The sequence below is a fragment of the Zootoca vivipara genome, chromosome 2 (assembly GCF_965207765.1).
Source record: "Zootoca vivipara chromosome 2, rZooViv2.hap1.1, whole genome shotgun sequence".
Classification (NCBI taxonomy): Eukaryota; Metazoa; Chordata; class Lepidosauria; order Squamata; family Lacertidae; genus Zootoca; species Zootoca vivipara.
Genome location: NC_142584.1, coordinates 29,231,016 through 29,258,537, shown reverse-complemented (window position 1 = coordinate 29,258,537; position 27,522 = coordinate 29,231,016). Strand labels below are relative to the sequence as shown.

The following is a 27,522-nucleotide window of genomic DNA, read 5'->3' as shown; positions in this document are numbered from 1 at the left end:
GACTTTGTAGTCTCAAAGAAAGCACAATGAAGCCAATTTTTACATTTTTAAAACAGGCATTTTATGATTTCTGCACAGCCTATAGACACCAAGACTAAATTCCGCCTGAAACAGACACTTAAGAGATTAGCACCATCCCACCATCTCCTTCCTGCCTCCCCTCCCGAGAGAAGCAGAGAACAAAGAATACAACAAAAATGACAGAAGGCTCCACAGTACAGGGTACCTGAGAATCCTTGGTAAGTTCTGCGTCAGAGCTGGCACGCCCGTGGATATAGAAAAGTGCACAAGCAGCAAAACAGAGAGAGAGACTAAAACAGCTGAATTAATGACCACCGCCCCGCCAACGAAGCCAAACACCAATAGCAGCATGCATCCAGGACTCATGGCGCTGCGCTGGCATGGTGAATTGCAAGAACCAAGGCTACGCAGGGGACAAGGGAGTATCTTTGTAGTGAGTGTCTGTCATTCACTTGCTGCTGCCACAAAAACAATGCCATCGGCAGCCGCTTTTCACTCTCTTCCGCAGCCGCTCCAAAGCAAAATGACATCACCTCACTCTCCTCCCCCACCTAACTGGGGGGAAAAACCACCATGGAGCTGCTTCTCTTCTCCCCAGCATCTATGCAGCAGCAACCTAAAGATACAAGCAAGCTTGCTCGCCTCTTTCTCCTCCCCACTACTTCAAACCTCTGCTGCTCAGCTCCAGTTCATTGGATGGGAGGCTCCGGCATCTACATAATGTAGTCACAAAGCTGCCGCCAGAGACGCCTTCTCACAGACATGTGCACAAAGGTACACATCATACAATCACGATTCAATTATTTCAAAACCTTTAAATGCTAATCTTTTTGTTGCTGCTTTTTTGAAAACGAAAAGGAGGGAGGGACAGCTTGCCATACCAGATCTATGTGTACAAGCTTGAACCTAAAAAATTAGAAGATAGCCAAGCCAGGCCTTGAAGTGTCCCAACAGCAAAAGCATTATCCGCCCCTTCCAATAACCCCTCATATACTGCAATAATGAATCATTCCACCCCATCGTTCAGCCTAATGTTTGAAGACAAAGAACAAAGTCTCTAAGATAAAATATAATAGATTATCTTCAGCCAAAGATCAGTAAAGCTTACCTAGTTCTACTGTGCATGATGGGTTCTAGCTGATCACCCCCAGTCAGTTGATGAAGTTTGGCTCTTTCCAAGTGCTCCATGTAATTATGAATCATCTGTTATTAAGAAGGAGGGGGGATTACTTTAGAAAGCTATTCACATCTATTTAAGCAGAATGGAAATAAAATATATGCCTCTACCACCTGCCCCCCAAAATAAACCTTCTCTTAAGGTACTATGAGTATTTTGGTTTTTGGATCATAAACTTAATTCCGTTTATGAAGTAACCCAAGTATCAAAACATTTTACCATTAAATATCTTCTTTACAGCAATGTTATTTTTCCCTCCCAGTATGCACAGAAATTTCACCTTGACAACACACCTTGAGAAGGCTATTCGTTGATCTTTTACACTGTCTTGATTATTCCATGGTCCCCATTCCAGCATATGCAAACAGCAATCTGAGCAGCACAATACAAATACACACCAATAGTTTTTCACCCAGGTGGAAGTAGAATAGACAGGAGCCCAGTGAGTGGAAGAGGTGCAAGAGTAAACTGAGAAAACGCACAGCACACTTTTTCATGTATTTTGCAAAATGCACAGGTTTCTGCAGAGTCAGGCACGACTCCTATGTTTTCTTTCATGTACAAAGGGCAGAGCAGGGCAGGTATGAGCCTGAAACCTGCTCCATACTGAAGTGGGCCCCTAGGTGCATCACATCTTAAAGCAATAAGGAAGGGGTAAAATGTCAAATAGTTTCTCCTTGAACTTGGCATGTTATCCTCCATCACATCTCGTCCCAAATCTATTGATTTTGTGTGGCTCCATAAACAGTCACACTAGGCTGATTCCAGACCCAGTTCACGCTGTTGTACTCTTTAAAGTTTTCAGCACAAGGAAATGTGCTCCAAAGCATCTTAGAATGCTAGCAACCACATGGGCTTCGTTTTAATCTGAGATTTAAAGGCACCACCATGCCACAAGGGTCTGAAATTGTGCCCTACCTGTCCAAATGCCAAGGTAAGGTAACTTAATTCCAGAGGTTCGTTAAGCTTTTTTTAAATCTTCTCTCCGAATATGTGTTTCTAAAAGTGTTGTTTCCCCTAAGTGGCTAAGAAGGGGTCAATGAGGGAAACACTGAACATTTCTGGCCATGACGGAGGACAAGAAGATGCAGAGAAAAAAAGTTACAAGTCCACAGGATTCAGGTGGACCTTTACAAGAGGTACCTTGTAAATCTCTGAGATTACAACATATAGGGGGGAAATTATCTCAGTCTCTCTGAAGGAACATATGACCTTAACATGAAAATACATTTTTTTCAATAGGCAACATTTTAATACAATTCCCTCCACAGCAGAACTAATAACCAGCGCAAACGAATGCTTCTGGGTTTCAACTATTTATAGCTGAACAAACCATCACATCAAATAATAACACACTGTGGTCACTCAATATGCCACATGATTGTTTTTTCCAGCCTTCAGGGCCATTTTAGATTAAGCTCTAAGCTGCAATCGGTTAGTTCTGCATTACTAGTGCCCAAATAATGAAGGAAGCAGAAGAAATAATGTTTACCATTAATAACTACCAACGGAATACTTTAAAAAATGTTAACGTTGTTATACTGATGATATTGTGAGGTCTTGTTTGCACCATCAGCCAATTTGAATGTCTAAGTGATTTGTGAATATTCTGCATCTCAAACACATGTGACACAGCTGCCACTCTTTCTTTTTAAAACACACTTAGTGGGAAATAATGACAATTATTTATCATTTATATTCCACCTTTAAAATATACGACTATCTCCAATATGACTTACAAACAAACAACAAATAAACCAACTTCAAAACATTAAAATACTATTTCGTTACACTAAGGACAATATCCAAACCTGTTTCCATTCCTCTCCCTGCATGTCACCAAAATCTACACTGGAATAAAATGGCTGCACTGGATACAACATTATTTTTCCCATTAAGGACTGGCAAGTGCAGTTACTATGCAAATGATTAATTTATTCATTTTCTTCATGTTCCACTTTTCTGCTCAATATGCCCACAATATTGCTTCCAATGAAAAATAATTATATCACAATTGAAACTATGTGTACCACCTTCTTAAATATCTGATTTTAAAAATGTATTGAGACAATTTGTTATTGGGTCTAAAAAAACTGATTTACTCATGGCCCATAAAGCATGTAAGAGAGTTCAACTGGATGCACAGTTAAAAGGAATTATAAATAAAATTTCAATGTATGCCATTTTATATCAGATTTTAGAAGACACAGCCAACCATATCAGAATAGAGTCATATATTACGATTCGGATTTATGGAGGCATAAAGATTACCTTCACTGTTCCTCAAAAAGTGCATCTCTTCCTGCCCCAACCCATGTAACCACATATGACTACAAAGCTGAACACCCTCAAACTATTTCCTCTTTACTCCAAAAATTGCTGGTGCGTGTTAACTTGTCCCTGACATTTTGGGAAGAGTAGAAGCCATAAAATTATGCACATTTGTATCGCTCCAGTATATCTGTCAACGCTCCAACTTCAATCATCTCAATTGTGTCTGGGAGACCGACACCTTCATAACGGATACATAACGGATACAGATGGTGCTTCTCCTGGATCCTGAATGGGGTTCCCAATTCGCTGAAGGAGCTTCTGCTGAAATCCTATACAGTTACAGGTTTTCTGTAGTAGGGAGAAACCATGCTTTCTACACAGCAGGGAGTTGCATATGTTAAAGTTAGTCTTCTCAAGTTGCAGTGGCTCATGGTTGGAACCCTGCTTATTTGCAACCCCCATACTATGAACCATTAAACTCGTTCAGTATTACAGATAACCATTGTCAGCTGACAAGTGTTGGAAGAGTAGCAAGACTTTTTCAAGACAATAGACAAGCGGCACAAGCTACATACGCTTAGTACGGCAGAGCTGTGTAAGAATAGTTACAATGGCTTCCACTTGCTCTTTTTCTTCCATTGTCTTTTCAGCACCGCGAACAGCAACAGTTATGACGCTATTGTTGACTTTTGCTTTGCCAGTACTGATAATGTAAAGGCTTCAATTAAGTTAACCTCACTGGGATATTTGCAATTGTTGCCCAAACTTTTTAATGTTGAAATGCACAATATTAAAGAGCAATAATTTGTAACCCGCTTGTCATTCAAAAACAATCCAACAGAAGATAAAGTTTACAAAACAAATACATAATTATCCTTCTAGTTCTCATTTCATAACCAATAATTTATACATACCTGCTATTATTGCAAGCCACCCTTCCATGCCCCCCAAATTAAGAATACATCAACCTTCCCCAACCCAGCACCCTCCAGATGGTGCTGTACTAGCAATTCTACCATCCCTGGCCCCTGGCCATAGCGACTGGGGCTGACAGCCCAAGATTTTGAAGAGCAACAGTTCCTGCATCCTTGTAGTACAAGGTATTTAATACATCTAGTTCAATATATTGGGGAGAAAGGTCTGTGTAACTTATAAAGAACCTTTTCCTACCAGGATCTGGAAGGAAATTCCATTTCAAAAATGTGTTTATCCTTTTTTCATTAACATGGTGGTTCTATTGAAAATCAAATTGTTTTACACACGTTCAAAAGGTATGATAGGACAGGTATCAAACTTGGGTTTTCTAAGAGGAAATTGAAGCATTAACCACATTTGCTCATAAATAATCAAGTTATGTGTTTCCCTGGCTTTTGCAGCCAAAACAGCCAAACACAATCATTAACACAGAAATAATTTCACTAGTTCTGTTCTTAGACAATCTGTTTCTCTCCCAAAGACATATATATGTCAGTGTAAATTTATCACCTTCTTGACCTGAAGTAATCTATAACTCAAGCAACAAGGATAGGTGGTCATATAAATTCAAAACACAGAGCTTTGGTCAACAGTCACAAAAAGGCAGAGATTGATCAATGTGAACTACTGGACAGTGGTACACAATTATCCCCCCCCCCCAAAAAAATAACTTCTTCCAATCACATCTTAAAAACTAATGGTTCAATTTTACCAGAATTCATTCATGTGCTTGCGACCAATTATTCTGTTCATACTTGGCTGCTCTCCAGTAGGGAAATCTATGACAAGTAGCCTAGAGATGAGTCCTTCTAATCCTTTTAATTACTCAATATCTGTTAAAATAGCAGGTTTTGCACTGCTGCATCTGTTGAAGGAAAATCTGAACCAAATCAGCACATGTAACCAGACATAGCAAAGAAAGAGAGCATACCTAAAAAAAAATAGTTGAGATGTTAGTTTCCATTATTGAGATCAAATGTGATCTTTCAATATTCTAATCCTAATCATAGCTTGGAGCTGTAGAGTTGCTGCTCTGTTCTTTTTTATGAAGTCTTGATCATTTAAGTTTTTCAATTACACTTGCCAGGCTGGACGTACATTAATAATAGCCTTGAATGATATCCAACTAAGCCTTCCTTGGAATAGGCACATTGAAATCAATAAACTACAATAACTTGCCCATTGATTTCAGTGGGTCTACCCAAAGTATGACTTAGCTGGCTATCACACCTTAAGTCCTCATAAATCACAACTGGTTTAATGTCATTATTTATTTTTTATTTATTTTGGTTTAGAAACTTCTCTCTTTTGCTCCTAATAGGAGCACTAAGGCAGCATCCAAATTACAGTTTTCATTGCCTGAATCAACATGGAGTAATTCTACTAGTATGTCATAGGCAATACCTAATCAGTCAACCAGACTATTCTTTGTTCTGCATTAATGATTTACAGAATCAGGATGAGAATTGAGGAGGATATTGACACAAACTGATTTGACAAGATAACCAAGTGATCCAAGGTGGCTTTTTCATGTGTGTAATTACAACCATTTCTTTCAGCCCGCTCTTGGCTGGTTGTACAGAAGCTACCACAATGGCTTTCCAATACTGTTATTGATTACAAGCTAGCAAAGATATCACTGAATGTTTCCTTCTTATAAAATGCAACATACAGTGGTACCTCGACTTACGAAGACGATCCGTTCCGCGGCGCTCTTTGTAAGTCGAGGGTTTCGGATGTCGAAGCGCCCATTCTGCGCATGCACGAAGCACGATTTTGCGCTTCTGCACATGCGCAGAACGCACACACGGACACGGACCACACGGGGTGAAAAGACTTCCGGGGTTGTCGACTTCATAAGTCGAAACCTTCGGAAGTCAAAGCATTCGTATGTCAAGGTACCACTGTAGCTTAGAGCAGACAACTCTGAAAAATGGGGTACTTTCCCAAATGCTTTCCAACATGTGTCCCTGGATGCCACGATGTCCCAGCCAGTTGGGCCACCAAGATGGCTAATGGTCTAATTAACTCACTGGGCACTAGTGAATCCAAGAAACGATGCTCTGTACTTGACGTGTATGAAAAGTGAAGGTATCACCTGTGGCTGATTCTTACTGGGACATGCAAATACACTTCAAAGTTTGAAGATGGGCAGAAAGTCTGTTCATCTATTGCTGGTGGGATTGCTTCTACCATGAAGTGGTTCTTTTTGAAGAACTTGTTCTGCCACTTATGGTCCACAATAATGATAAATTATCCATTCCAGAGGCTTGTCTTTTGCTTGTTTATGGTAAGTCATAGTTTGCTACTAACTATAACTCACAGTTAACGTGCAAACAGAGCCATGAGTCATATTGCATGGTGGGAGGTTAAGCTACTCAGCTTTCAAGACCCTCTTAAAAAATCAGAAAAGGCAGGATAAGAGACTTTGTGTGTGTGCATCCTGCAAGAAATGAGAGTAGGCAGCATTCGAATCAGCCCTTTCTGCCTTGTCCTCACTAAATCACAACATAAAGAGGACTTAGCTGTGAATATATCAGTAAGGATTTTGTTTTTTGTTTTAAATCAGCACACAATCCTGATTCTGAACAGCTGGGTTCACCTCCTTCTCTGACACGAGTATCTATCATCTTCCCAATGAGCCGAAGTCATAGATGCTTTCTGTTTGTTGTCCACAAAGCCCTGGATCAGATTGCCTTACAGTCTCTAGGTTCCTAAGTACTGTACTAAGTGCAAGTGAATGAGACATATCAAGTGCCAGGGTGGGAGTCATAGACACAAGTCAGCGTGAAAGACGCAGGGCTCTGTTGTCAGTGAAGTTAACTCTTTATTCCAGGAAATGGTATACAACTCAGCAACACTTCCCAGCAGGTCCTGCCCATATGGAGCAGTTGCCAGGACAGAAGGTCCCTGCCTTCCACCCTTACTAAGGCTCCTCCTTTCCTGGATGTTTCCCTCTGGTCTCTGTTCTGCCCTCCTCATTATCTTGCGCTTGCTGCAGCAGGAGACTCTCTGGGTTCTTCAGAAGTCTCCTGGCCTCCTGCTCTGCTGCAACTTTGGAGTCTGAACTGGTCCCTGTCACAGGCTCTTCCTGCTCACTAAACCCTCATTGTCATTTATGCTCAAGTGCCAGCTACCAGCACTGTATAGAATTATTAACATATCCTAGAGTGACTCACGACTGATGTCTGAAAAAATGGATTAAAAATAAATAAGGTCCTACACAATATTCCTGAAGAAGCCAAATGTGCTTTGCTATCTTAATCACATGAAGTGAAAAACCTATAGATCTTCATCCTCGTTTATCAAGCTGAATATTTATCTTCTACTACTGTGTACTTTTCTCTATGTCCACTCACATAATTTCAAGATCTGTCAATGGGCGACTCAACATATAAGCTACATAAGTAGTTCTGTGGAAGGAAAGGGTTTTGCTGGTTGCAATCAACACCAACAGTACATGCATTTTCCTTTCACAGCCTTTTTCATGGCCAAGGGTTTTTCTAGCAACCAGGACCTAGGCTGCAGCATTGGCAACAATACTATTTTGAAAGACTGCTTTTGCTCTTTAAAGCAAAAACTATAAAGCTGTTGTACCCTGCATTTTGGCTACTTGCTATAATGTTCCAGCTGACATCACCAGGCACACAAAACATCTGGAGTTGGCTTGAGGAATTCAATCAATCTGCATTCAAATGTACATACTGGAACATGGTCTGCCTTCGGGTTTTTATTTTTAAATAAATAAATAAATCACTTTCTTTTATGCAAGGATCACAGGGTGGTTGACAAAAACATTAAAAATACATAAAATAGTAACAAACAAAAACAGTAACACACACAGTTTAAAACGCCTTAGACTGTTTAATTAGCCATAGGTCTTGGGAGAAGAGAAATGTTTTTGCCTGGCACCTAAAGTTATGTAATGAAGGTGCCAGGAAAGTCTCCCTGGGGAGAGCATTCCACAAGCAGGGAGCCACTGTAGAAAAGGCCTGTTCTCATGTTGCCGCCCTCTGAATCTCTCACAGAGGAGGCACACGAAGAAGGGCCTCAACTGATGATTACAGGTTCCAGGTCAGTTCATAGTGGTCCTTGAGGTATTGTGGTCCTGAGCTGTTTAAGGCTTTGAAGGTCAAAACCAGCACTTTGAATTGGGCCCAGAAATTTATTGGTTGCCAGTGCAGTTGAGCCAGGATTGGCATGGCATGCTCAAATTGTCTTGTCCTAATGAGAAACCTGGTCATTGAACCAGCTGAAGTTTCCAAGCTGAGAGGTTGAGGAGAATTAACAAGGACACATTTCCCTGTCCCTCACCCGACAACAGATCATATAGGGCAATCAAAGCAGTTTCTGTGCCAAAAACCAGGCCTAAACCCCCGATTGAAATGGATCGAGAAAATCAGGTTTCCTCAAAGAGCTCCTGGGTCTGATTTTTCAAGTTTTCCAAATACTGACACTGTTATGAAGTTCTCCAAATGCTGCCTTTTCTATTTTTCTTCTTCCCTCACAGGTAATAGCTATTCTAAGCAGCTAAAAATTGTATCTGCTACAACAGCACACACTGAAAATGGAGCTGCAAATTACAACATGCTGACTCTGCCAAGGAGACTGTACAGGAAAATACATGGCTGCCCCTACAGAACCACATGGGCAGCCATTTTATTCTGAATAGCCCTAGAGGGACTTAGTGCAGGGCGGGGAGATGGACCAGCCACCTCAGAATTCCTCATCCTACAATTTGCCAATAAGTGACATCTGTTACTGAGCAAGAGGTGTTGGAACAAACACTGAGGCCTGGTGTAACTCCCACTTGCCTTTGTCTAGAAATGTGTCAAGCAAGTCAGAAGGCCTTATAATGAAACATGCCTTAGCCAACAAAATTATGCATGTTTGCTAAGGAATACTGGTCACAAAATTTAGTTTTTCCTACTGGTTTCCATGCGACAGAGAGGGCTTTTTTCTAATACAAGTTTACATCAACTTGACCAAATTGTTCTTGCAAACAAGCAGTTCAATTTATCAAAATTTTGAACAAAGAATATTTGTACTAAATTCAAAATGTGTAATATAACAGAGAAGCTGCAGGGGGGGAATAAAATAAAATAAAAGTAAGTTATACTCCCCAAGGATGGTCTTGGCATACCTCAAGAAATTTGACTGCTAATCATCAGGTCTTTCTCTAAGTCACGTGTAACATAATGGATGACATGAATATCTAAGGCAGGTATCCCCAAACTTCGGCCCTCCAGATGTTTTGGACTATAATTCCCATCTTCCCCAACCACTGGTCCTGTTAGCTAGGGATCATGGGAGTTGTATGCCAAAACATCTGGAGGGCCGCAGTTTGGGGATGCCTGATCTAAGGTGACAGACTACCTTTTCAAGCAAAGAAAGAGTTGAAACGAACTATTCTAATAAGGTATGGAATTAATGTGACACCCTAGCTAGCTTCAGCTGTAAGAGGGAACTCTGGTTTCCTGCTATGCTAATAAGCCTGCATCCCACCCCTGCCCCTCAATTCAGTCATCTCAGCAAACATCAGGTTAGGATCATGCATGCTGCCAATATCAATCTGTCTCTGCCCTACAGTTTAATATAAAGGATTCCAATGAACACACTGAAAACCTTCCAAAAGCTAAAAGCAAAAGCTTTAGAGAGCCCTCGGCAAACACTTGTGCAGTAGAAGCTACCTTGATGCCCTTCATACCAAGTCCCTGAGGCACAGCTGCCCTCTCAAAGCACAGCTCCAAGGAGTATCTCATTACCTACCTCTGTATGTCTTGAATGAAGAGCATTGTATTCTTTCTTCAGTTCTGCTTCCCTCTCTTCCAGTCTGGTAACTGAAAAAGATAATTAATTCTCTCAGAAACAGACATTGACAGCCACAGTAACAGAGACTACTGACATCATCTCCGGTTTCCACAATTCAAAGCTATTCATACAGAAACCAACTCTGCTCTTTTTCTTTTTTTAGAAAACTGTGCTCCTGCTTTTCTTCTTCTTCCAAATGCTTTGTCAAGAGAGCATTGAGCAGGTCAGGGCATATGGAGAGAACACCAAACTTAGTCCCAGAGTCAAGGCCTAATCCAATCTCCACTGCTCTTGAAGAAGTCCAAGTTGCCCAACAAGAATAAAGGAACTGTGCTCACTAAAGCTCTCCAGTCAAGGGCCTGATTGACACGGAAGAAGCACCCTGCCCCCTCACCTTTAACAAGGAGGCTAGCTGCTCTTCAACAAATGGACAGAGCTATGTCGGACTATTCAACCACAAGGGTTCTTGTAATGCTAAAAGTGCACTCCCAGTACTAAAAATTATTAAGGGAGCCAAGACGTACTATAAAGGCAATCAAATCAATAGGTTACCAAGAACATACCATTGTCAGTCCACACATACTATCAAGAGAAAGTAAGAAATTAAGAGAAACTGGGATGGAGTGAACAAGTTTGCCTGACACAACAGTACCCACCATCGCCTAGTATTCCTAATTTTCAAGTGTTTCTCCACCAGCTGGAGTCGTGTTTTGCCAAATCAAATGAGATACTAATTTGGATTGCATATAACTGTTATGGTATATTTAGGAAATACAGCGGTACCTTGGTTCTCGAATGGCTTGGCTCCTGAACAAATTGGCTCCCGAACGCCAAGAAGTAAGTATTCCAATTTGCGAACATTTTTCAGAAGCCGAATGTCTGACACAGCTTCCGCTTGGGTGCAGGAAGCTCCTGCAGCCAATTGGAAGCCATGCCTTGCTTTTCGAACAGTTTTGGGAGTCGAACGGATTAAGTTGGAGAACCGAGGTACCACTGTATTTAGATGTATTGTGCCTAGGCTCCTAGGTCCCTAATTTACTAAACCCATCTCTATTATAGCAGCCATTATATATTAAGATGCCATGCGACACTTTTTTCTAGAAAGTGCTATTCATTCTTTTTTAAAAAATATATACGTATTTAGAACTCATAACAGACCTATAGTTTATATAGGACCTTAACAACACCCAGAGTACATTTACAACTAATAATGCATGTCCATTTCAAGCCACTCTCCCCACTTGGCAGCTACGAAACACAAGAACCGAGCAGGCAGATCTTTCCCATTCATTTCATTTTTGTCCTCAGCTGCAAAATGTAACCATTCCTATTTACTGAGCCATCCAACAACTATACCGCTTCTGCTCCATCTAGTGGACTACTAATTTACCAACATGTAGAGACACCTGCAGAGTAAAAGGTGTCAATAACTTGAGTATATAGTCAACAACAGATAACTTTGCCTTATAAGCAGGGCTGGTGTCCTTTAGATATCCATATAGTGTTAGTCAATTTACATCTAGTTGCATTTACAGGCACCAATTTTCTGAACTTTAGGTGATATTTGTTGCCCACTCACATAAACAGAAGAATCGCCAGTGCTGTTCAAAATCAATACTTTGTCTTCCACAGGCCCAGTTCACACATCACATAAAACAAAACCATAGTTGTTGGTTGTTGTTTTTTTTAAAAAAAGGTTTATTGTGAACAAGTACTCCATTTTCAGCTCGCCATTTCTGCTTTCTTTGGACAAAACCAAAGCACAAGCCTCAGTTCAGACAACACGACAAGCCAGACCATGGCTTGCTTCATGGCAGTGTAGCAGCAAGAGGCGTGGGAGAGGAGGGAAGCACCAGCAAACTACTTGTCCATCTTATGCCAGTTTATTTTAGCTACAGTTTAGTGTGTCATGCAAACCAAACCATAGTCAAAATTTCAAAATCAACAGCAGTACCAGTTAACAACAGGTGAGGTCAGCATGAATAAATTAGGGGAGAAAAGAAAAAATACATGGACACAATCCCTAGAATATTTTGCTTCATGATCCAATAGGTCTAGAGCAGAGGTCACTAACCAGTGGCCTCCCAGATTTTTGATTTCACATCTGTGGTGAAAAGCAGGCTACACAGTTTATTAAAAATAAGAAGAAAAATTCCATCATGATCTTTCGTCATGCTGGCTGGGGCTGATGGGAGCTGGAATCCAACACCACCTAGAGAGTCACAGGTTGGCTACCTGAGGTCTTGAGTATAACACTTCCTTGCTAACAAGATCGCAATCGGAACATCTGCTGGTCCACTGAAAGCAGACACTAGGGAAGAAACAAAGCCCTGCTATTTTAAAGTCAAGTCAGAAACAGATGGGCAAGTCCAACTTAGCACCCTGCTAAATTGGCTTGGTCGCCAGGACAGATTCACCAGGTACTTCAGCCAGTTAAAGCTTTCCCTAAAATGAAACTGCTCAGAGGAACTAACAGAAGTGTGGAACAAAAATGAAACAACCTATTGCTTCCACTTTCTTCCACCTGTACGAAGCAGAGGAACTGGGTCTTTTCACTGCTGCCTTCTAAAAAAAGATATCTGCACATGTGAATGCAACAATGAATGGCACACTGAGTCTCTTTTTTTCATGTTCTCACACAGGCAACAACACACACTTATAAGATCCACTTAATCTAGTCCAATCCCTTCTCATCCAAACTCAGGCAGGTATCAACAGCTAAAGCATCCCCCATACTTCTCAAAAGCCTTCCATGACCCCCCTAAAGTTTCCATATCCCCTAAATAGTGTTTCATTAGTGGCTTAAAAGTAACCACCCTCTAAATTAGCCAGTTGTCCCATTCTTAGTCAGTAGGGTAAACAACCTTTCTTCCTCCTAAGAGTCCTTAAAATATTTCACGATTGTCAAATTTAGCAGGGTACCAGGCACATTTTGCACCTAAAGATTCTCCATTTGTGAGCACTTCAAGAAGTCTGGGTGTCATTTTTGGGGGGCATGGCTGACACTCAAGGATTACTGCAATGTATGTGCTTTGAAGCCTCGAAGGATAGACAACATGTTAATGAGTTTAACAAAAAAGAGCAGAGTGTTTTGAAAACCAAAGTATGGTACCAATATTTTTATTGTAAACACCAAATTAAACATGTATTAACAATTTCTGCCAAAAATGTGATATTAACAATATGTCACTTATGTGAAATGCGTATTAATTCATGCTTATTAAAATAATAAATAAGAAGCTGACTCCACACACCCCCAGTGGCAACTAGACATTCTGTTTTGGCATCCACAACCCAGATCCCAGAAGCCCTTTGGCTCCCAGCTTTTCTATCCCAGTTTCTAACACTGATTGTCAGCACATACAAGCAGGCATGTATGCCTCTGTATAAGAGTACAGGAAAATAAGGTGCTGCTTGGGCAAAGGTAAGTTGCATATTTTTTTAATAATCCTCTGGCCAAATCCTCCTCCTCCTCCTCCTCCTTCACTGGCTGTTTCAACTGCCGTGACCTGACAGCTGCAGGATATACAAGATCACCTTTGTTCCTGCCCAGGTATAGGACCTTGAGCAGCTGATCTGACTCTGCCCACCCTGGTAATCCACCAGTACAACTCCGCCTTAGCCCAAAAGTGATTTGTGGGTGGTTGCTTCCAGGTGATGCTATTTGAAAGCAATGTGGGAGAAAGATGCATTTCATTTCATTTAGTAACGTTGCATCGTTTCTTTCTGAACAAACACCCCATAAATCAGGATATATTCAAATGTAACTGGAAAACTGGAATGTCATTCTCTGGAGGCCTTCACAGAGAATCAAACAAAGGTAGCAAGAGAGTTAACTGAGAGCAGCAGCAGCAGCAGCACACAGAAATCTCCTGGGAATGTTCAGGGGAATATGAAGAGTTTCAAAGCACTCATTTAGAGCAGAAACCCCTCATTTACATTATGATGCATTATTTATTGACGAAGCATCTTGCAAATCTGAGAGACGGAGGCTAAACATTTTCTAAATAAATTATTTAGTATGGTCTCAAAAGAGGTTCCCTGGGTTTAAATACAGCAATAAAATTTAAAAGTGAGAGATCCAAATAGATGAAGGTCATGTTTACATTCACAGGGCCATTTCCAATTTCAAGTGTTCATACTCACATTTGGGGAAACAGGGATAGAGTAGGTTTAATATGCTCTCCTAAAGGGTCCCAAATGACTTGGGACCCAACTGAAATGTGCCTTCTGCAGTATTTTCCAGCCCCAAATTTGCAATCTGCGTACAAGGCACAGTTCAACAATAGGAGAAGCACAACAAACAGGGAACTGAGGCAGAGCAGCACCCCAGCTACAGAACCCCCTTTCCAATGGAAATCAGTCTGTCTCACACTTTATATGCATTCAGAAAATGTGTCAAAAGACTTCTGTTTGTCCATGCTTTTGAACTGTAGTTTTATTAAACTTTTACATTGCTGGTACTAACTGTCTACAATACCTGAACAATACCGGTTTAAATTTTTTAATGTAATTTTATTGTCGTGAGCAGCATTTGAAACTCCCATTGTTCTAGGTGCATTTTGCGACTGGGAATTTCATTAGCGTGAGCAATTACTGAGCTCTGGGTGCGGTACTGCACCTAAAATGTCAGATTACAACTGCCACTGCTGCTGCTGAGGGTGTGGGAGGAGAAATTCCTGCCTCTTCGACTTCCAAGAAATCACTGCAGCGTAAGGCAAGCTGATAGGTTCTGCCTCTCAGCTGACCTTACAGAAAGGCAATATTTTGAGGGACCCTCATAAGAATATTAAGGAGGCGGGCAGGGGAAGCCTGGCTTTGTTTTTTGAAGTCTTCAGATGAGGACTAGACCATGTGAAAAATGAACATAATACTTTAGCTGCAGTTCATTCATTTTCAGCTGTGCTTTTTTGTTATAAAAAGTGCACCTAAACATTCCATTGTGGTGCCCATAACCCAGGTTTAAGGTGTCATTTAGCTCCTAGCTTTCATATCTCAGTTTCTAATACTAGTTGTGAGCTGCCCTAGGCTCCCTTTGGGGGAGGGTAGACTATAAATTTGAAATAATAAATAACAAGCACATAGCTCTGAGTAAAACCTCAAAGCAAACCCAATGGCTTTCTTTAAGAGATAATAGAAATACATAGGATTGACTAGCCAGTCATTTCAACTCTGAAACCATCAATTCACACTGGGGTAGTGTGGAAACAAACTCTGGTACTTCAATCCGCCAAACAGATAAATCTATACTGTCAAAGTTGATTACAGTGGTACCTTGCAAGACGAATGCCTACCACAACGAAAAACTCGCAAGACGAAAGCGTTTTGTGATCTTTTTGTTGACTCGCAAGACGAAGTTTTCTATGGCCGTGCTTCGCAAGACTTTTTTTTTTTTTGCTTTGCTTTGATTACATTGGAAAACCGCAAGACAAAATTTTCGCAATACAAAACGACTCGCGGAACGAATTAATTTTGTCTTGCGAGGCACCACTGTATTGGATCAGGGAACTAAGCATCTGATTCCCAATCCATCAACAGAAACCACAAAGGTAGGAACCAAACATACATGGTCCTTAAATCAGCCAAAGCACATGTGTGAGCAGGCCTACTGGCACATAAAAATTGCAGATGTCATAAAAGGGCAAAACCTACACAGTTCCTAGAACTAATTCCACAACCACAACAGAACTTCTCTTAAACCGTGAGAACCAAAGTAGGCAAGTTTGACCAATGTCAAAGTATTGTCTCTAAACCTAAACCAAATGGATTAACAGCATAACCAATGATGAAACTCCAGTTTTATAAAAAAAGATATATCAATGCAATATTCCAAAGTAAATTTCATAGCTCAAAACTAACACTGCAGACAGGCATTTAAGATCAACCTGAACAGTTAGCTGCTATGGTATCAATGTGCTATTGAGGATATTCTGTATTATTTGTGTCCTTGACAGTTTGATAAACCCAAGGCCCTCCATGGCATATAGGTCTTCATTTTCCCCTTGTGTTTACCATGTATTTGCTGTGAGATTTGAAATGCATCCAAATATTTAAGAACCATTGCAAATATGTTTCTTTTTCCCTGTAGATGACCGTGAGAAACAGCTCTCAGCATTACAGTTTTCGGGCTATAGTTTAAAGCTCTCCAAATTTTGGAAATTCTTAAAGCATTAGTTCATCACCTTACTTATAACCTTGCAAAACAAGTAATGGAAGCCAAAAAGATATCCCAAGTGGCATTTTGAGGTAATCCAGTGCATAAATTCATTGCAAGAGAGCTTTCAAAAAGCACAAGCCTTGGGCAATGTCTCAAAAAGAACTGTTGACTTCCTCAGCATGAAGATGAAGCAGCAAGCAGCTTCACAATCCTGTGTTCCCTTTGCTATTACAGCATGATGACAAACTCTGTGGCAATCTTTAGAGAGGGTTCTTCTTTATTGGTTAAAACAAGAATGAGACAAGATGCGAGAGGAGATTTTATTTTCTCTAATGGGATTTGGTGATCAAGCCACTCAAGGTACATTGCAGCAGTTGGATTCATGATTAGTGCCAGTTACAGCTGGTTCTGAAATAAGGCAGCTGTACATCAGTAGCTGCTTCCATGATCTGACTTCCTCCTGTGCCCAGTCTCATCACAACCCCATTCATGCAACCACAACACAATCATGCTGGTGGAGGCAGAAAAAGGGGGCAGAGGTGGGTTGCAATGGGCAACTGTGGCTAGTTTTTCCATCTCGTTTATACATTTTTAAAAGACATGTCAGGGACTGCACATTCTGGATTCATGTGACTGGGCCATTCTACTACAATGTTTTACACTTTACAGGCAACTTCCCATTCACTTGGGGGTTGCATTGTTTTGGGGGTCTGCAGACTCATTTCAGCACCAACATTAACCATGGTTAGCACTAACCAGAGTTCCCTCTTATAGAAGATTTTTAATTGAGGTTTGAAGCTGATTAGTAATCCTAGCAAACCCTAGTTAGCCTTAAAACAGCAGCCATATTTAAAGCTGCCAGGAATTCACATGGAAAAACCAGGAGAAGGATGGGATACAATCTTATCATACACTCTGTTAATCATGGATAAGAATGTTACATCTGACTATCTCCCATAATTACTTTGAGGCTAATAAACCACTCCAGTGTCCTTAGAGAGCAATTATAACCTTGCCAATTGTGTAGCAGCAAAATATTCACTACTGGTTAAATTAAAAACAAAAACACACTTGAGCTGCATCCAAGAAACTATGAAACAAGTTCCATCAGCTGACAAGACTTCAGACTTTAGCAATAGCCTCATCCCCCAGCCCCTCTTGCCACAAGGTAAACTGCTTGGAAAGGGGTTTCAAAAGTAGCTTGTGATATGATAAAGTCAGCTATACAAATAAGAAATCCTACAGGGCTAGCTAGCCCAAGGCCCTTCTATCAGCTTAAGAAACTCTGAGCCATAGCTAACATTAAATGAACAGGATTCCTAGCCACTTTTGCATTCTAAGATCAGTAGAATCAAGGTTGCTTTGAAATTTCTGGACTTAGAATCATAGAATTGTAGAGTTGGAAGGGACTGCAAGATTCTGTGAACCGCCCAGAGACCTCCGGGTATAGGGCGGTATTTAAATTCAATAAATAATAACAACAATAATAATCTAGTCCTGCACAATGCAGGAATCGTCTGCTCTAAACACTCCACAGCAGATTTGCAGGGCTGCAGGGGGAAAGGGGGATATCCCATTTGCACGAGTTGAAGTCTATTGTGCAAGTGGGCCTCTATAGCTTGATATCACCCATTGTTGTTCGGGTGAGAAAAGAAGCTGAAACTGTACTTCAAGAAAGTCTTAACAAAGTTAGCGAGAAGATGAGCTTGGACATCAGTTAACACAAAACAAAACTCAAATCACACATACATACATGAAAAGGCAAACACTCGTGCCAGTGAATTATACTGGTGCAGTCATTTTATGCTATTTTATATTAGAAGATAAGAGTGAAAATATCATGCAAACCATGCAATGGTTATAACTAGTTATAATCCACTGATATAGTCCCACTTACTTTGATCAGCATAGTTTTTTGCTTTCAGTTCAAGCTGCCGGGTTTGCGACTCTAAAGCTTCCACTCTTATCTGCAGATCCTTTTTTTCTTGTTCTTGAGAATCTTCAAATTCAATAAATTTCTTCAAGAAAGAAACAATATATTCATGGGCATATGCATTTTATTTGTTGCTTAAAATATTTTTAGGCCTCTTTGGGGGGCAAATGCCCATCCAAAGCAGCTTACTTGAACAATGAAACAACAAAAGAGAAAATAATACATTTTTTAAAAACCTAAATTCTACTCCACACACCAGAAAGAACATAATTCAATCAGAACATCACCCAACTAATAAACATTAAGCCTGGGAGGTCAAGTGGGGTGGAGGGGGAGATCTTCTGGCCTTTCTGAAAAGCCTAGGATGCAGAAGTTTAATGTAGGTCCATTGGAAAGGAAATAAATACAGTGGTACCTCGCTGTATTTAATTCGTTCCACGGGTCTTTTCTTATAATGGAAAATTTGTCTAGCGAATCCCATAGGAATGCATTGAAATTTTTTTGGAATTTTTTTTGCCCATAGGAACGCATTAATTGAATTTCAATGCATTCCTATGGGAAACCACGATTCGCTAGATGAATTTTTCGTAAAACGAATTCGTCTAGCGAGGCAACCTCCACTAGAAAAATCCTTTCTTTAAGCGTAAAAATTTCGTCTTACAGGGCGTTCGTTAAGTGAGGCACCACTGTATACATAAGACACTAAGAGTACTCTCAGCACATGTCTGCTTGTCTCGTTTTGGGCTAGCAACTGAAGAATTAGTCATAAAGAACTATTTGCAAGGCAAACCAGGAAGGTAGTTCTACGCTACTTGAAAGTCTTCATTCTCTTTCATCGAAAGCTCTTATCACATCACCTACTTCCCTCTGACCCTGTCATTATCACACTCTATACCAATAAAAGCAATAGATCCTACACTTCTTTAGTGCTGCATAACTTCAGGTCACAATACAATTACCTGAAGCTAAAAGTAAGAACTACCACGAAAGGTGCAAGCTGAAACTGAATGATAATTGCTAACCTGAAAAAAAGTTTTTATTTAGAAGTAAGCTGGACTGTTCTCCCTTAGCTATCCCTTACTCATTTTACATCGAGTCTTTGACACTGTGAACCATTCTTAATTCTTCGTACATATTAGTTGTACAAAGGAATGCCATTGTTAAGGCATACAGTATTTACTTTTCTAAGAGCACTTCATTTTTGGTATTGCAGAGTAAACAACTCTCAGTTCAAGTGTTCTTCTGAAATTAAGAAATTTGACAGAATAAATGAGCTCTTGCCTCCACCTCCTTTAAATACTATTTGTATTAACATACCACTCCATTATTGCTAGGCTTGTAGTCATTCAAGTCTCTCTCCTATGAAAACAGCAGAACAGTTAGGAAAACTGTCATAATTCAAGGATGTACTAGTAACTAGACCAATAAGGCCCCCCAAACTTGTAAAATATACACCACATAACTACCGTATTCAGGCAACCCTGTGACAAAACCATCACACAACTGTGTGTAAAAGTGGTTTATGAGGGTTGTTTGCCAACAAACCACAGGCAGAGAAAGAGGACTTCACTTGCAATAGTTGTTCCATGCAGGCCCATGCCACTCTAAGACATCCATAACATGCTTCTGATTTAAATTTCACTAATCAACATCTCAGAGCCTCTCCAAGCACAATGTTATGATGGCTTAATACACTGTACTGAACTTGCTTAAAAATAAATAGTCATGTTCTCTGGTTTGGGGCCTCAGATCAAGGATTCACATAAAGTCCCTGCACCCCTCCCTTTCTGAAAGCAGGGAAACAAATCAGGAAGCCACGGTGAACCACAGCCTCCCATTACATTGGGACTGAGAAACTATGCTTAATCATGGAGCAAGCCAGAATATTAAGCCATGGCTTCAAAAGCTTCCTGGCTTGCTTTCCTACTCACCCAAAAGAGGAAGTGAAGGAGGTGCTTGTGGGTGCAGAAGGTACATTTATATCTTGGCTTCTAAAGCCAAGATTTGATCCTCCAAAGGCAAACATTGTCAATTGCCAGAAGTGGTAGGCAACCTAAGGCCTGTGGGCTGGATGCGGCCCAATCGCCTTCTCAATCCGGCCCGCAGACAGTCCAGGTATTAGCGTGCTTTTACATGAGTAGAATGTGTCCTTATATTTAAAATGCATCTCTGGGTTATTTGTGGGGGCTGCCTGGTTTTTGACATAAGTAGAATGTGTGCTTTTATTTAAAATGCATCTCTGGGTTATTTGTGGGGCATAGGAATTCATTCATTATTATTTTTTCAAAATATAGTCCGGCCCACCACATGGTCTGAGGGATGGTGGACCGGCCCACAGCTGAAAAAGGTTGCTGACCCCTGTGCTAGAGGCTTGTCATTTCTTCGTAGTCCGCCTTCTCTCACTCCCCCTTCTTTCATATCAAGTTCAGTCCAAGAAGTAAGGAATGTCTGTGGGGGATCCTTCACAGATTGCACAAAATAAGCAATTCTCAGGAGATTTAAAGAGAGGAAGGAGACGAGGAGCAAGGCTAAAACTACCACACACCCCGTTAAACCCTAGAGACCCCTTAAAATAACCAAACATGTGAAGATAAACAGGAATGTCTAATACAGGATCACTGGAAGGAACAAATGGTCAGATGATTCCTAAGCAATGCAAACCACCACTCAAAAAGTAGCAAAGAAACCTGCAGGGCACAGGAAACACAGAAGAAAGAGCATCTAGATTTTTTATTTTTTATTTTTGGAACATCTTACGATACAGAGATCCCTTTTCAACTGAAGTTATTTTTCAGAATGCTCATTTTGGAAAAACAACGTCATTACTTAGCAGTCACATGCAAACCTCTGGCTGGTCATTTGATTATTCCATTTCCTGAAACTTTCGAGTATACCAAGATTATACCTGACTCTCTGAAAACTCTTATCAGTTATGAGAAATCACCACATGCATTAAAGGAACACTGAACAAAAGCAAAGACCATTATGACTGATACTTTGGCATCACTATTAAAAAGAAGCCACACATGTATTTATATTTGCTCACACTTCACCACTACAGACATAAAGCATTCAAAGAGGGGAAATTCAGATGCTTTAATCTGATTTCATTGAAGAAATAAAAACCCTACAGGAGAAAATGTGGTGTTAAGTGATAGCAGCAATCAGAGTGATCAACTAGAACATATGAACCTACTTTATATCAAGGCAGTTTTTTGGACTATCTAACCTGGGTCTGTTATTCCTACATTCATCATGACCTGGACAGTGTTAGAAACTGAGGTATGAAAACTAGGAGCTAAATGGCACCTTAAACCTAGGTTCTGTGCACAACAACGGAATGTCTAGGCATGCTTTTTTATAACAGGAATACAAAGCTGAAAAAGAATGAACTGCAACTAAAATATTACTTTCATTTTTCACACCCTCCCTTCAGATGTCAAGGAAATAAACAACTATCTGACTTTTAGAAGACATCTGAAGGCAGCCCTGTTTAAGGAAGTTTTTAATGTTTGATGTTTTAGTATGTTGTGAGCCGCCCAGAGTGGCTGGGGAAACCCAGCCAGATGGGCAGGGTATAAATATTACTGTTGTTGTTGTTGAAACCTAGCCAGATGGGCAGGGTATAAATATTACTGTTGCTGTTGTTGTTGAAACCCAGCCAGATGGGCAGGGTATAAATATTACTGTTGTTGTTGAGTGTATTTTTAATGGTGGCAGTCAAGTAGCGGAATGCCCTTTCCCTAAAAGGGCTTTCTTGGCACCTATTTTCTGATCTTTTTCAGCGGCAGGTTAGCATTATATTTTTATTTTCTCAGGATTTTAATATTATTAACATATTTCATTATCTATAGAGCCGGTAAGATATAGTTTAAAATCTGAAACTTTAGACGCTGCTATGCATTTGTTTTTATTTCTGTTTCTGATTTATATCCTATATTTAAACACTTTATGATTGTGGTTTTATAATTCTATGTAATTTTTATCTCGTTAAGCTCCCCAAAGACTGTTTTTGTCATTGGGAAGAATAAAAATTTATTCATTCATAACAGTTCTAAGGTCTCAAGCAGTAATTTTTTCCAGGCCTGCTATTCAACATCCATTTTACTTGAAAATGCCTGAAGTGTATCAAGGAGCCTTGCCACATGCAAAACATATACTTGGATGAGTCCTATGGGTAAGCAACAAATCACCAATATTTTACAGCAAAATATTTAACTAAGCAAAATATTTAACTATAATCAACTAAGTCTCACAAGTTGCACAATTTTACTCAGAGGAGCCAATCCTGGGCATTTGTTTATGACATCTACAAGTATATTAACTTTCTACATTAGGAACACATTTTTAAATTTTGGCTTAACATAACTGGAAAACACAAGCTCATTTTTTAATTTGCACCTGCAGTACAAGTTACAGGTAGGTAGCCGTGTTGGTCTGATGCAGTAAAAAAAAAAATCCTTCCAGTAGCACCTTAGAGACCAACCAAGTTTGTCATAGGTATGAGCTTTCGTGTGCATGCACACTTCTTCAGGTATCTTCAGGTATTCTTCAGGTATCTGACGAAGTGTGCATGCACACGAAAGCTCATACCTATGACAAACTTGGTTGGTCTCTAAGGTGCTACTGGAAGGATTTTTTTATTTTTATTTTGACCTGCAGTCAGCCAAGCATGTGCAAGCAAGGTTTAAATAGATTTTGCTGCTTTCCAAGCCACATGAACAAGCATAGCATGCATCTACAGTGGATACAGTTTATGGAGATCAATACATAATGGCTTAACAACTAACTTCTACATGTTTACTAAATGGTACATACATAACACAAAAATAACAAAATAGTATGCATAGGTGCTGTTGCTACTTTGCCTCCTGGTGTATATTTGGATGTGTGACACACTAGCAGTGATGAATAAAATTTAAGTGAGAGGATCCTTACTTAAAGCAAGTCAATAAGTAATATGCAACTAAGTTGTCACTGAAATTTCTATTTAAATCACAATTTACGCTCCACATAGCATCTTTGTTTATGAAGCTGGTTTGCCACACACACAAAAATATATCAGGCAGGGCCAGGAACTTTATTCCCATCTCCTAATCCTAAAGGACTGACCACTTAGTAACGAAGATGTTACTTGCTAATTAAAAGGTAGAACCTGAGGTGTACATATACTATTATATGTACAAAAAGTGTACTAAAAATGTGTGTAGCTTACCTACCTTGATCCAGTTACATTGTAGCATATTATTGATTGCCATGGCATTCAATTTATTTTTCAATTCAAAACCACACACTGCACTAGACAAATACTTCTTGTCCCTAGGCACCAGTATTAAACAGAATAACCAGGTGCTTGGTACACATTGCAGAGATTTTTTTCTAAATTGAAAGCAACACCAGGGATGCCCAAGATTACTTCTGCTTGCAATAGTATAAACTGTTACTCTAAGTAAACAGAGCACATGCGAACAGCATATCAGCTGTGCAGGGTCACAGTCCAACTAGGTGTTGTAGGGAGGGATTGAACCTGGCAGTTATCACCTGCCAGCAACCACTACACCAGGCTGCTGTAAGGGAGAGGAGAAAAGATGCAAGACCACTATCTGTCCTGCTAAGAAGCCAGGCTCTTCCCTCCATCAATTTCTACCTAGCAACAGTATTTACATCAGGTTGCAGCATAGGTTGAAAGAGAAGGGATGCAGGACTACTCCACTGGCCCAGCTGCAAGACCTGCACTTTAAGTGCTTCCTCTCCTTGGACTTTTCCAATTGTAGGTCATTAGATCTTTTTCGTCAGAACTTGAACCTGACTTTGCTGATTTCCTCCTCCCTCCTGATTTTCCTTTTGTGTTGTATCTTATTAGACTGTGTGTTTAAGGCCAGGGACAGTATTTTTCATGATATGTAAAGCTATTCTGGGAGCCTTTTTTGGCTGGAGAGTAGGAGAAAAAAATACTTTAATAAATAAACTCCATGCATTCAAAGCATCAAAGGGCCAACCTGCACATGATGCTCAGTTGTGTGATTCTTCCCCTTGAAGTTTAATTTTGGTTTTGTTGTTGTTTTAATGAAAAGCAGCCCTGAAGATTGTGAACAGAAGAGATGTGTGAGGTGGTCTGCTTAACCATTTCACTTCTTGCTCTATGTCCAGTCAAAATCTGCCTTCCTAGCTGCTTTCCCAACACAGAGGAAATATACCAAGCATGGGCTATATTGCTTTTATCACTAATCACACTATGCTTGTTCTCAGCTTTTCTAGAAATTGGGTAGATACCACTGTACATGCTTTTCAAAAATCAGCAATATTATGAACAGTGGTATCTACCCGTTTTCTAAAAAGTGCACAATGAGATAAGTAACAAAGGCAATAACATGATACGGTAGCAACAAAGTCTAAAATGTGATATAAATAATGTGGCACTCACCACTGATGTTTAAGATGCTGACTTTTCAGTGAAGGACTATTTGGTTACACCACCTGTTGCTTTAACTGAGATTTTCATTCATCAGTCCTGAAGACAATCACTGTCCCATTCCAGGCAGTACAGACTATCCATATCTTAGGCAAGTACTGTATGCATTTATCTAGGCTTCATGTTGCATGATTAACATGTGACAGCTACCCACTAGAGAAGTTAGCATGCTGCACCAGGGAAGGGGAGTGTTGAAAACAATACAAGGAACCTTTCAGAAGTCCAGGCACTACTACAGCAAAAAATCATCTTGGCAAGAATTCTAGAGTTTAACAGCAGCCCAACCAATTCCCTGAGGAAGCTCCCAGGCAAGGTATTAAAGCCCTGCCACATCACTCTCTGCTCAACACACATCAGCATTTATCCTTTGAGTTATGGGACACACCAGGCTCTCCTGCAGGTCCCGCCCTGGCAGCTTCACACCACTGTCACTGTGTCAGCTTGCTCCCTCAGCGTTTTCCTTCCTTTATGTCCACTTCCTTCCACCCCACTTGCATTGACATAAGCCACTTCCATGGGGGCTCAATGCTGCTCCTTCTTTGTGCCCCCCCCCGACTGCCACAACCAGACCTGCACCAGCGAAGTTGCCTCATCTCCCTCCCCAAAACTTTCATCCTCCCATCCCGCCAACACCCCAGGATGTCACTCCTGCAAAACACACACACATCCTCCTCCTCCTCCTTTCTTCTTCTTCTCCTCTCTCACGTGCGAAAGCGGACCCCCTCCCCTTGGGACCCTTCCTGGCGGCCCTGCAGCAGCCCCCCTCCCCGCTCCTTCCCACCTCCTCCTCACTCACCTCCTCGGCCTGCTTCCGCAGCGCCTTCTCCCGCTCGTACTGGGTGAGGAGCTGCTCGTTGTCGTCCCGCAGCAGCTCCAGTTCCACGCTGGTCTCCTGGCTGTGCGCGCAGACCGAGTCCAGGTTCTCCAGCACGGCCACCACCAGCGGCATCAGCTCGGCCACCACCTCCTCGTCATAGCGCCCGATGAGCCGCTCGAACTCGCGGTAGATGGAGCCCGCCAGACCCGACACCCGCTCCGACATCATGGCCGGGCCGGGGCCGCCCGGGTCCTCTTGGTACACCACGCCGTCCGCCAGCTCCATGGCCTCGGAGCTCAGGGCAGCACGGGCCGGCCGAAGAGGAGGCGAAAAGCCCCTGGCAGGAGCAGCAGGAGAAAGAAGAAGAGGAGGAGCAGCACCGCCCGCCCGCCTCCCTCTGCAGCGGGGCCTTGATTACAGCTCAGCGCGAACAGGAGGGAAGCTTGGGTGACAGGCGCGCGGCACTGACCTCACCCACGGCGCCGGAGTGGAGGGAGGGGACGCGGGGCAGTGACGTTATCGGTGGGCGGGGGCACCGGCGCCCCTGAGTATTCGAAGAATTGGGGCGAGGGGCGGGGCCAAGGCTGACTGACGTGTGGCGAGCGTGGGACTGGGCGGGGCCCCGAGGACCAGGGCGTGGCGGCCGTGGCGCTGTCACTGAGTCGGGAGAGAGAGGGAAAATAGGGCAACGTGGGAGGCTAGGCCTCCTCCGACATCCTCGGTCCAGCCGATGGGTCTTTCTTCAGGCGCAAGCGCCACAAGGATTCAGGGAGGTTTGCATCCACATAAAGAGACACAAGAGTGTTGTGGCACCGTGAAGGCTGGTTTAGGATGATGACACGACAGCCCAACTTCCTCAGATGCAATCCCAGGCATGCTTCTCCGTATATAATGAAAACCTATTTATACTGGCTTTTTACCCCTTGCAAGGTGATCCCAACAAGAAAACAAAATAGGAATTTTCCAAATTGTGTGTGTTATGTTTTTGTGTACCGTATGTTAATATATTTATTGCAGGTGACTAAGAAAATAAGAGATGTTCAAGCCTGAAAACATTTCGGCTTCTGCTTTCTCCGGTTGCTCCGATGGGAATTAAAGGGCGCTGCCGAAACGAAAATACAAAGAATCGTAGAATTGGAAGGGACCCTGAGGACCATCCAGTCCAACCCCTTTTCAGTGGAGGTAGTCTGTAAGGGGATTGAACCCATGACCTTGGCGTAATCCGCACCACTCTCTTAACCAACTGAGCTAAATGGAACGAGAAAATTAAAAACCATTAAAAGTCCAGCAGAATAAAAAATGTTTTTTGTTGCCTGCCTAAATGTAATCAGGTAGAGGACCGGTCTCATGTCTTTGTAAATGGTATCACTGAGTTTAATTATTCCAAGGTAAATGTGGCTAGGATTGCAGTAACCCCTCCACCCTCACAATGTGTGTTTAGCGCCCATGTTATTTATACATAATCATGCATATAACACTATAGAATTATGTTTGGAAAAGAAAGGTCTCAGCTCCAAGGTGCTTGCAATATATGTTTTGACACTGGGGATGAGGGAGGGAGAGAAACAAAGATAATGAGGAATGAATGTGAGCAAAATTTGGTTGGGGTTCTTTTGGCTCCTTTTGGTTGGGGTTAAAACAACAGATTCAAGAGAAAGTGGGATGATGTAAGAAACAAACAAAATCTAGTTGCTCTAAAATGTCAGAGGGCAAAATAAAAAGGTACTAAAATACAGTTTACAGGATTTTATAAAGTATAAACAGTCAAGAACAGGAATGAGCATAGCCTGTAACTTGTTAAAAACATTACAACTGTTGTCTGTGAAGAAAATGACATGTGCTAAACGGAGTGGAGAAAAGGGGGGTGTTCTTTTGGACTTATGGG

The 27,522-nt window shown here is 41.3% G+C and overlaps 1 protein-coding gene and 1 long non-coding RNA gene across 6 annotated transcripts in view; one reads left to right on the top strand and one right to left on the bottom strand.

The window, feature by feature from the left end:
- The window catches only part of SPAG9 (sperm associated antigen 9), a 74,843-nt gene extending 48,637 nt beyond the window's left edge, over positions 1-26,206 (bottom strand). For 2 of the 5 annotated variants that reach the window (XM_035104331.3, XM_035104336.3), the window contains exons 1-4: positions 25,617-26,124; positions 18,313-18,433; positions 10,217-10,287; positions 1,130-1,224 (exon numbers count right to left, since the gene is read on the bottom strand). In XM_035104331.3, the coding sequence (XP_034960222.1) occupies positions 1,130-1,224; positions 10,217-10,287; positions 18,313-18,433; positions 25,617-25,922 (593 nt within the window). In that variant the 5' untranslated portion in view covers positions 25,923-26,124. Of the gene's footprint in view, positions 1-226; positions 464-1,129; positions 1,225-10,216; positions 10,288-18,312; positions 18,434-25,616 lie in introns of those variants that run through there. The other 3 variants (XM_035104332.3, XM_035104337.3, XM_035104338.3) reach the window with 3 other exon arrangements.
- LOC148686791 (uncharacterized) lies at positions 26,200-26,922 on the top strand. The gene is made up of 2 exons (XR_015948409.1): positions 26,200-26,567; positions 26,655-26,922. It is a non-coding gene; the product is annotated as an uncharacterized LOC148686791 (long non-coding RNA).
- The last annotated feature ends 600 nt before the right edge of the window (positions 26,923-27,522 follow it).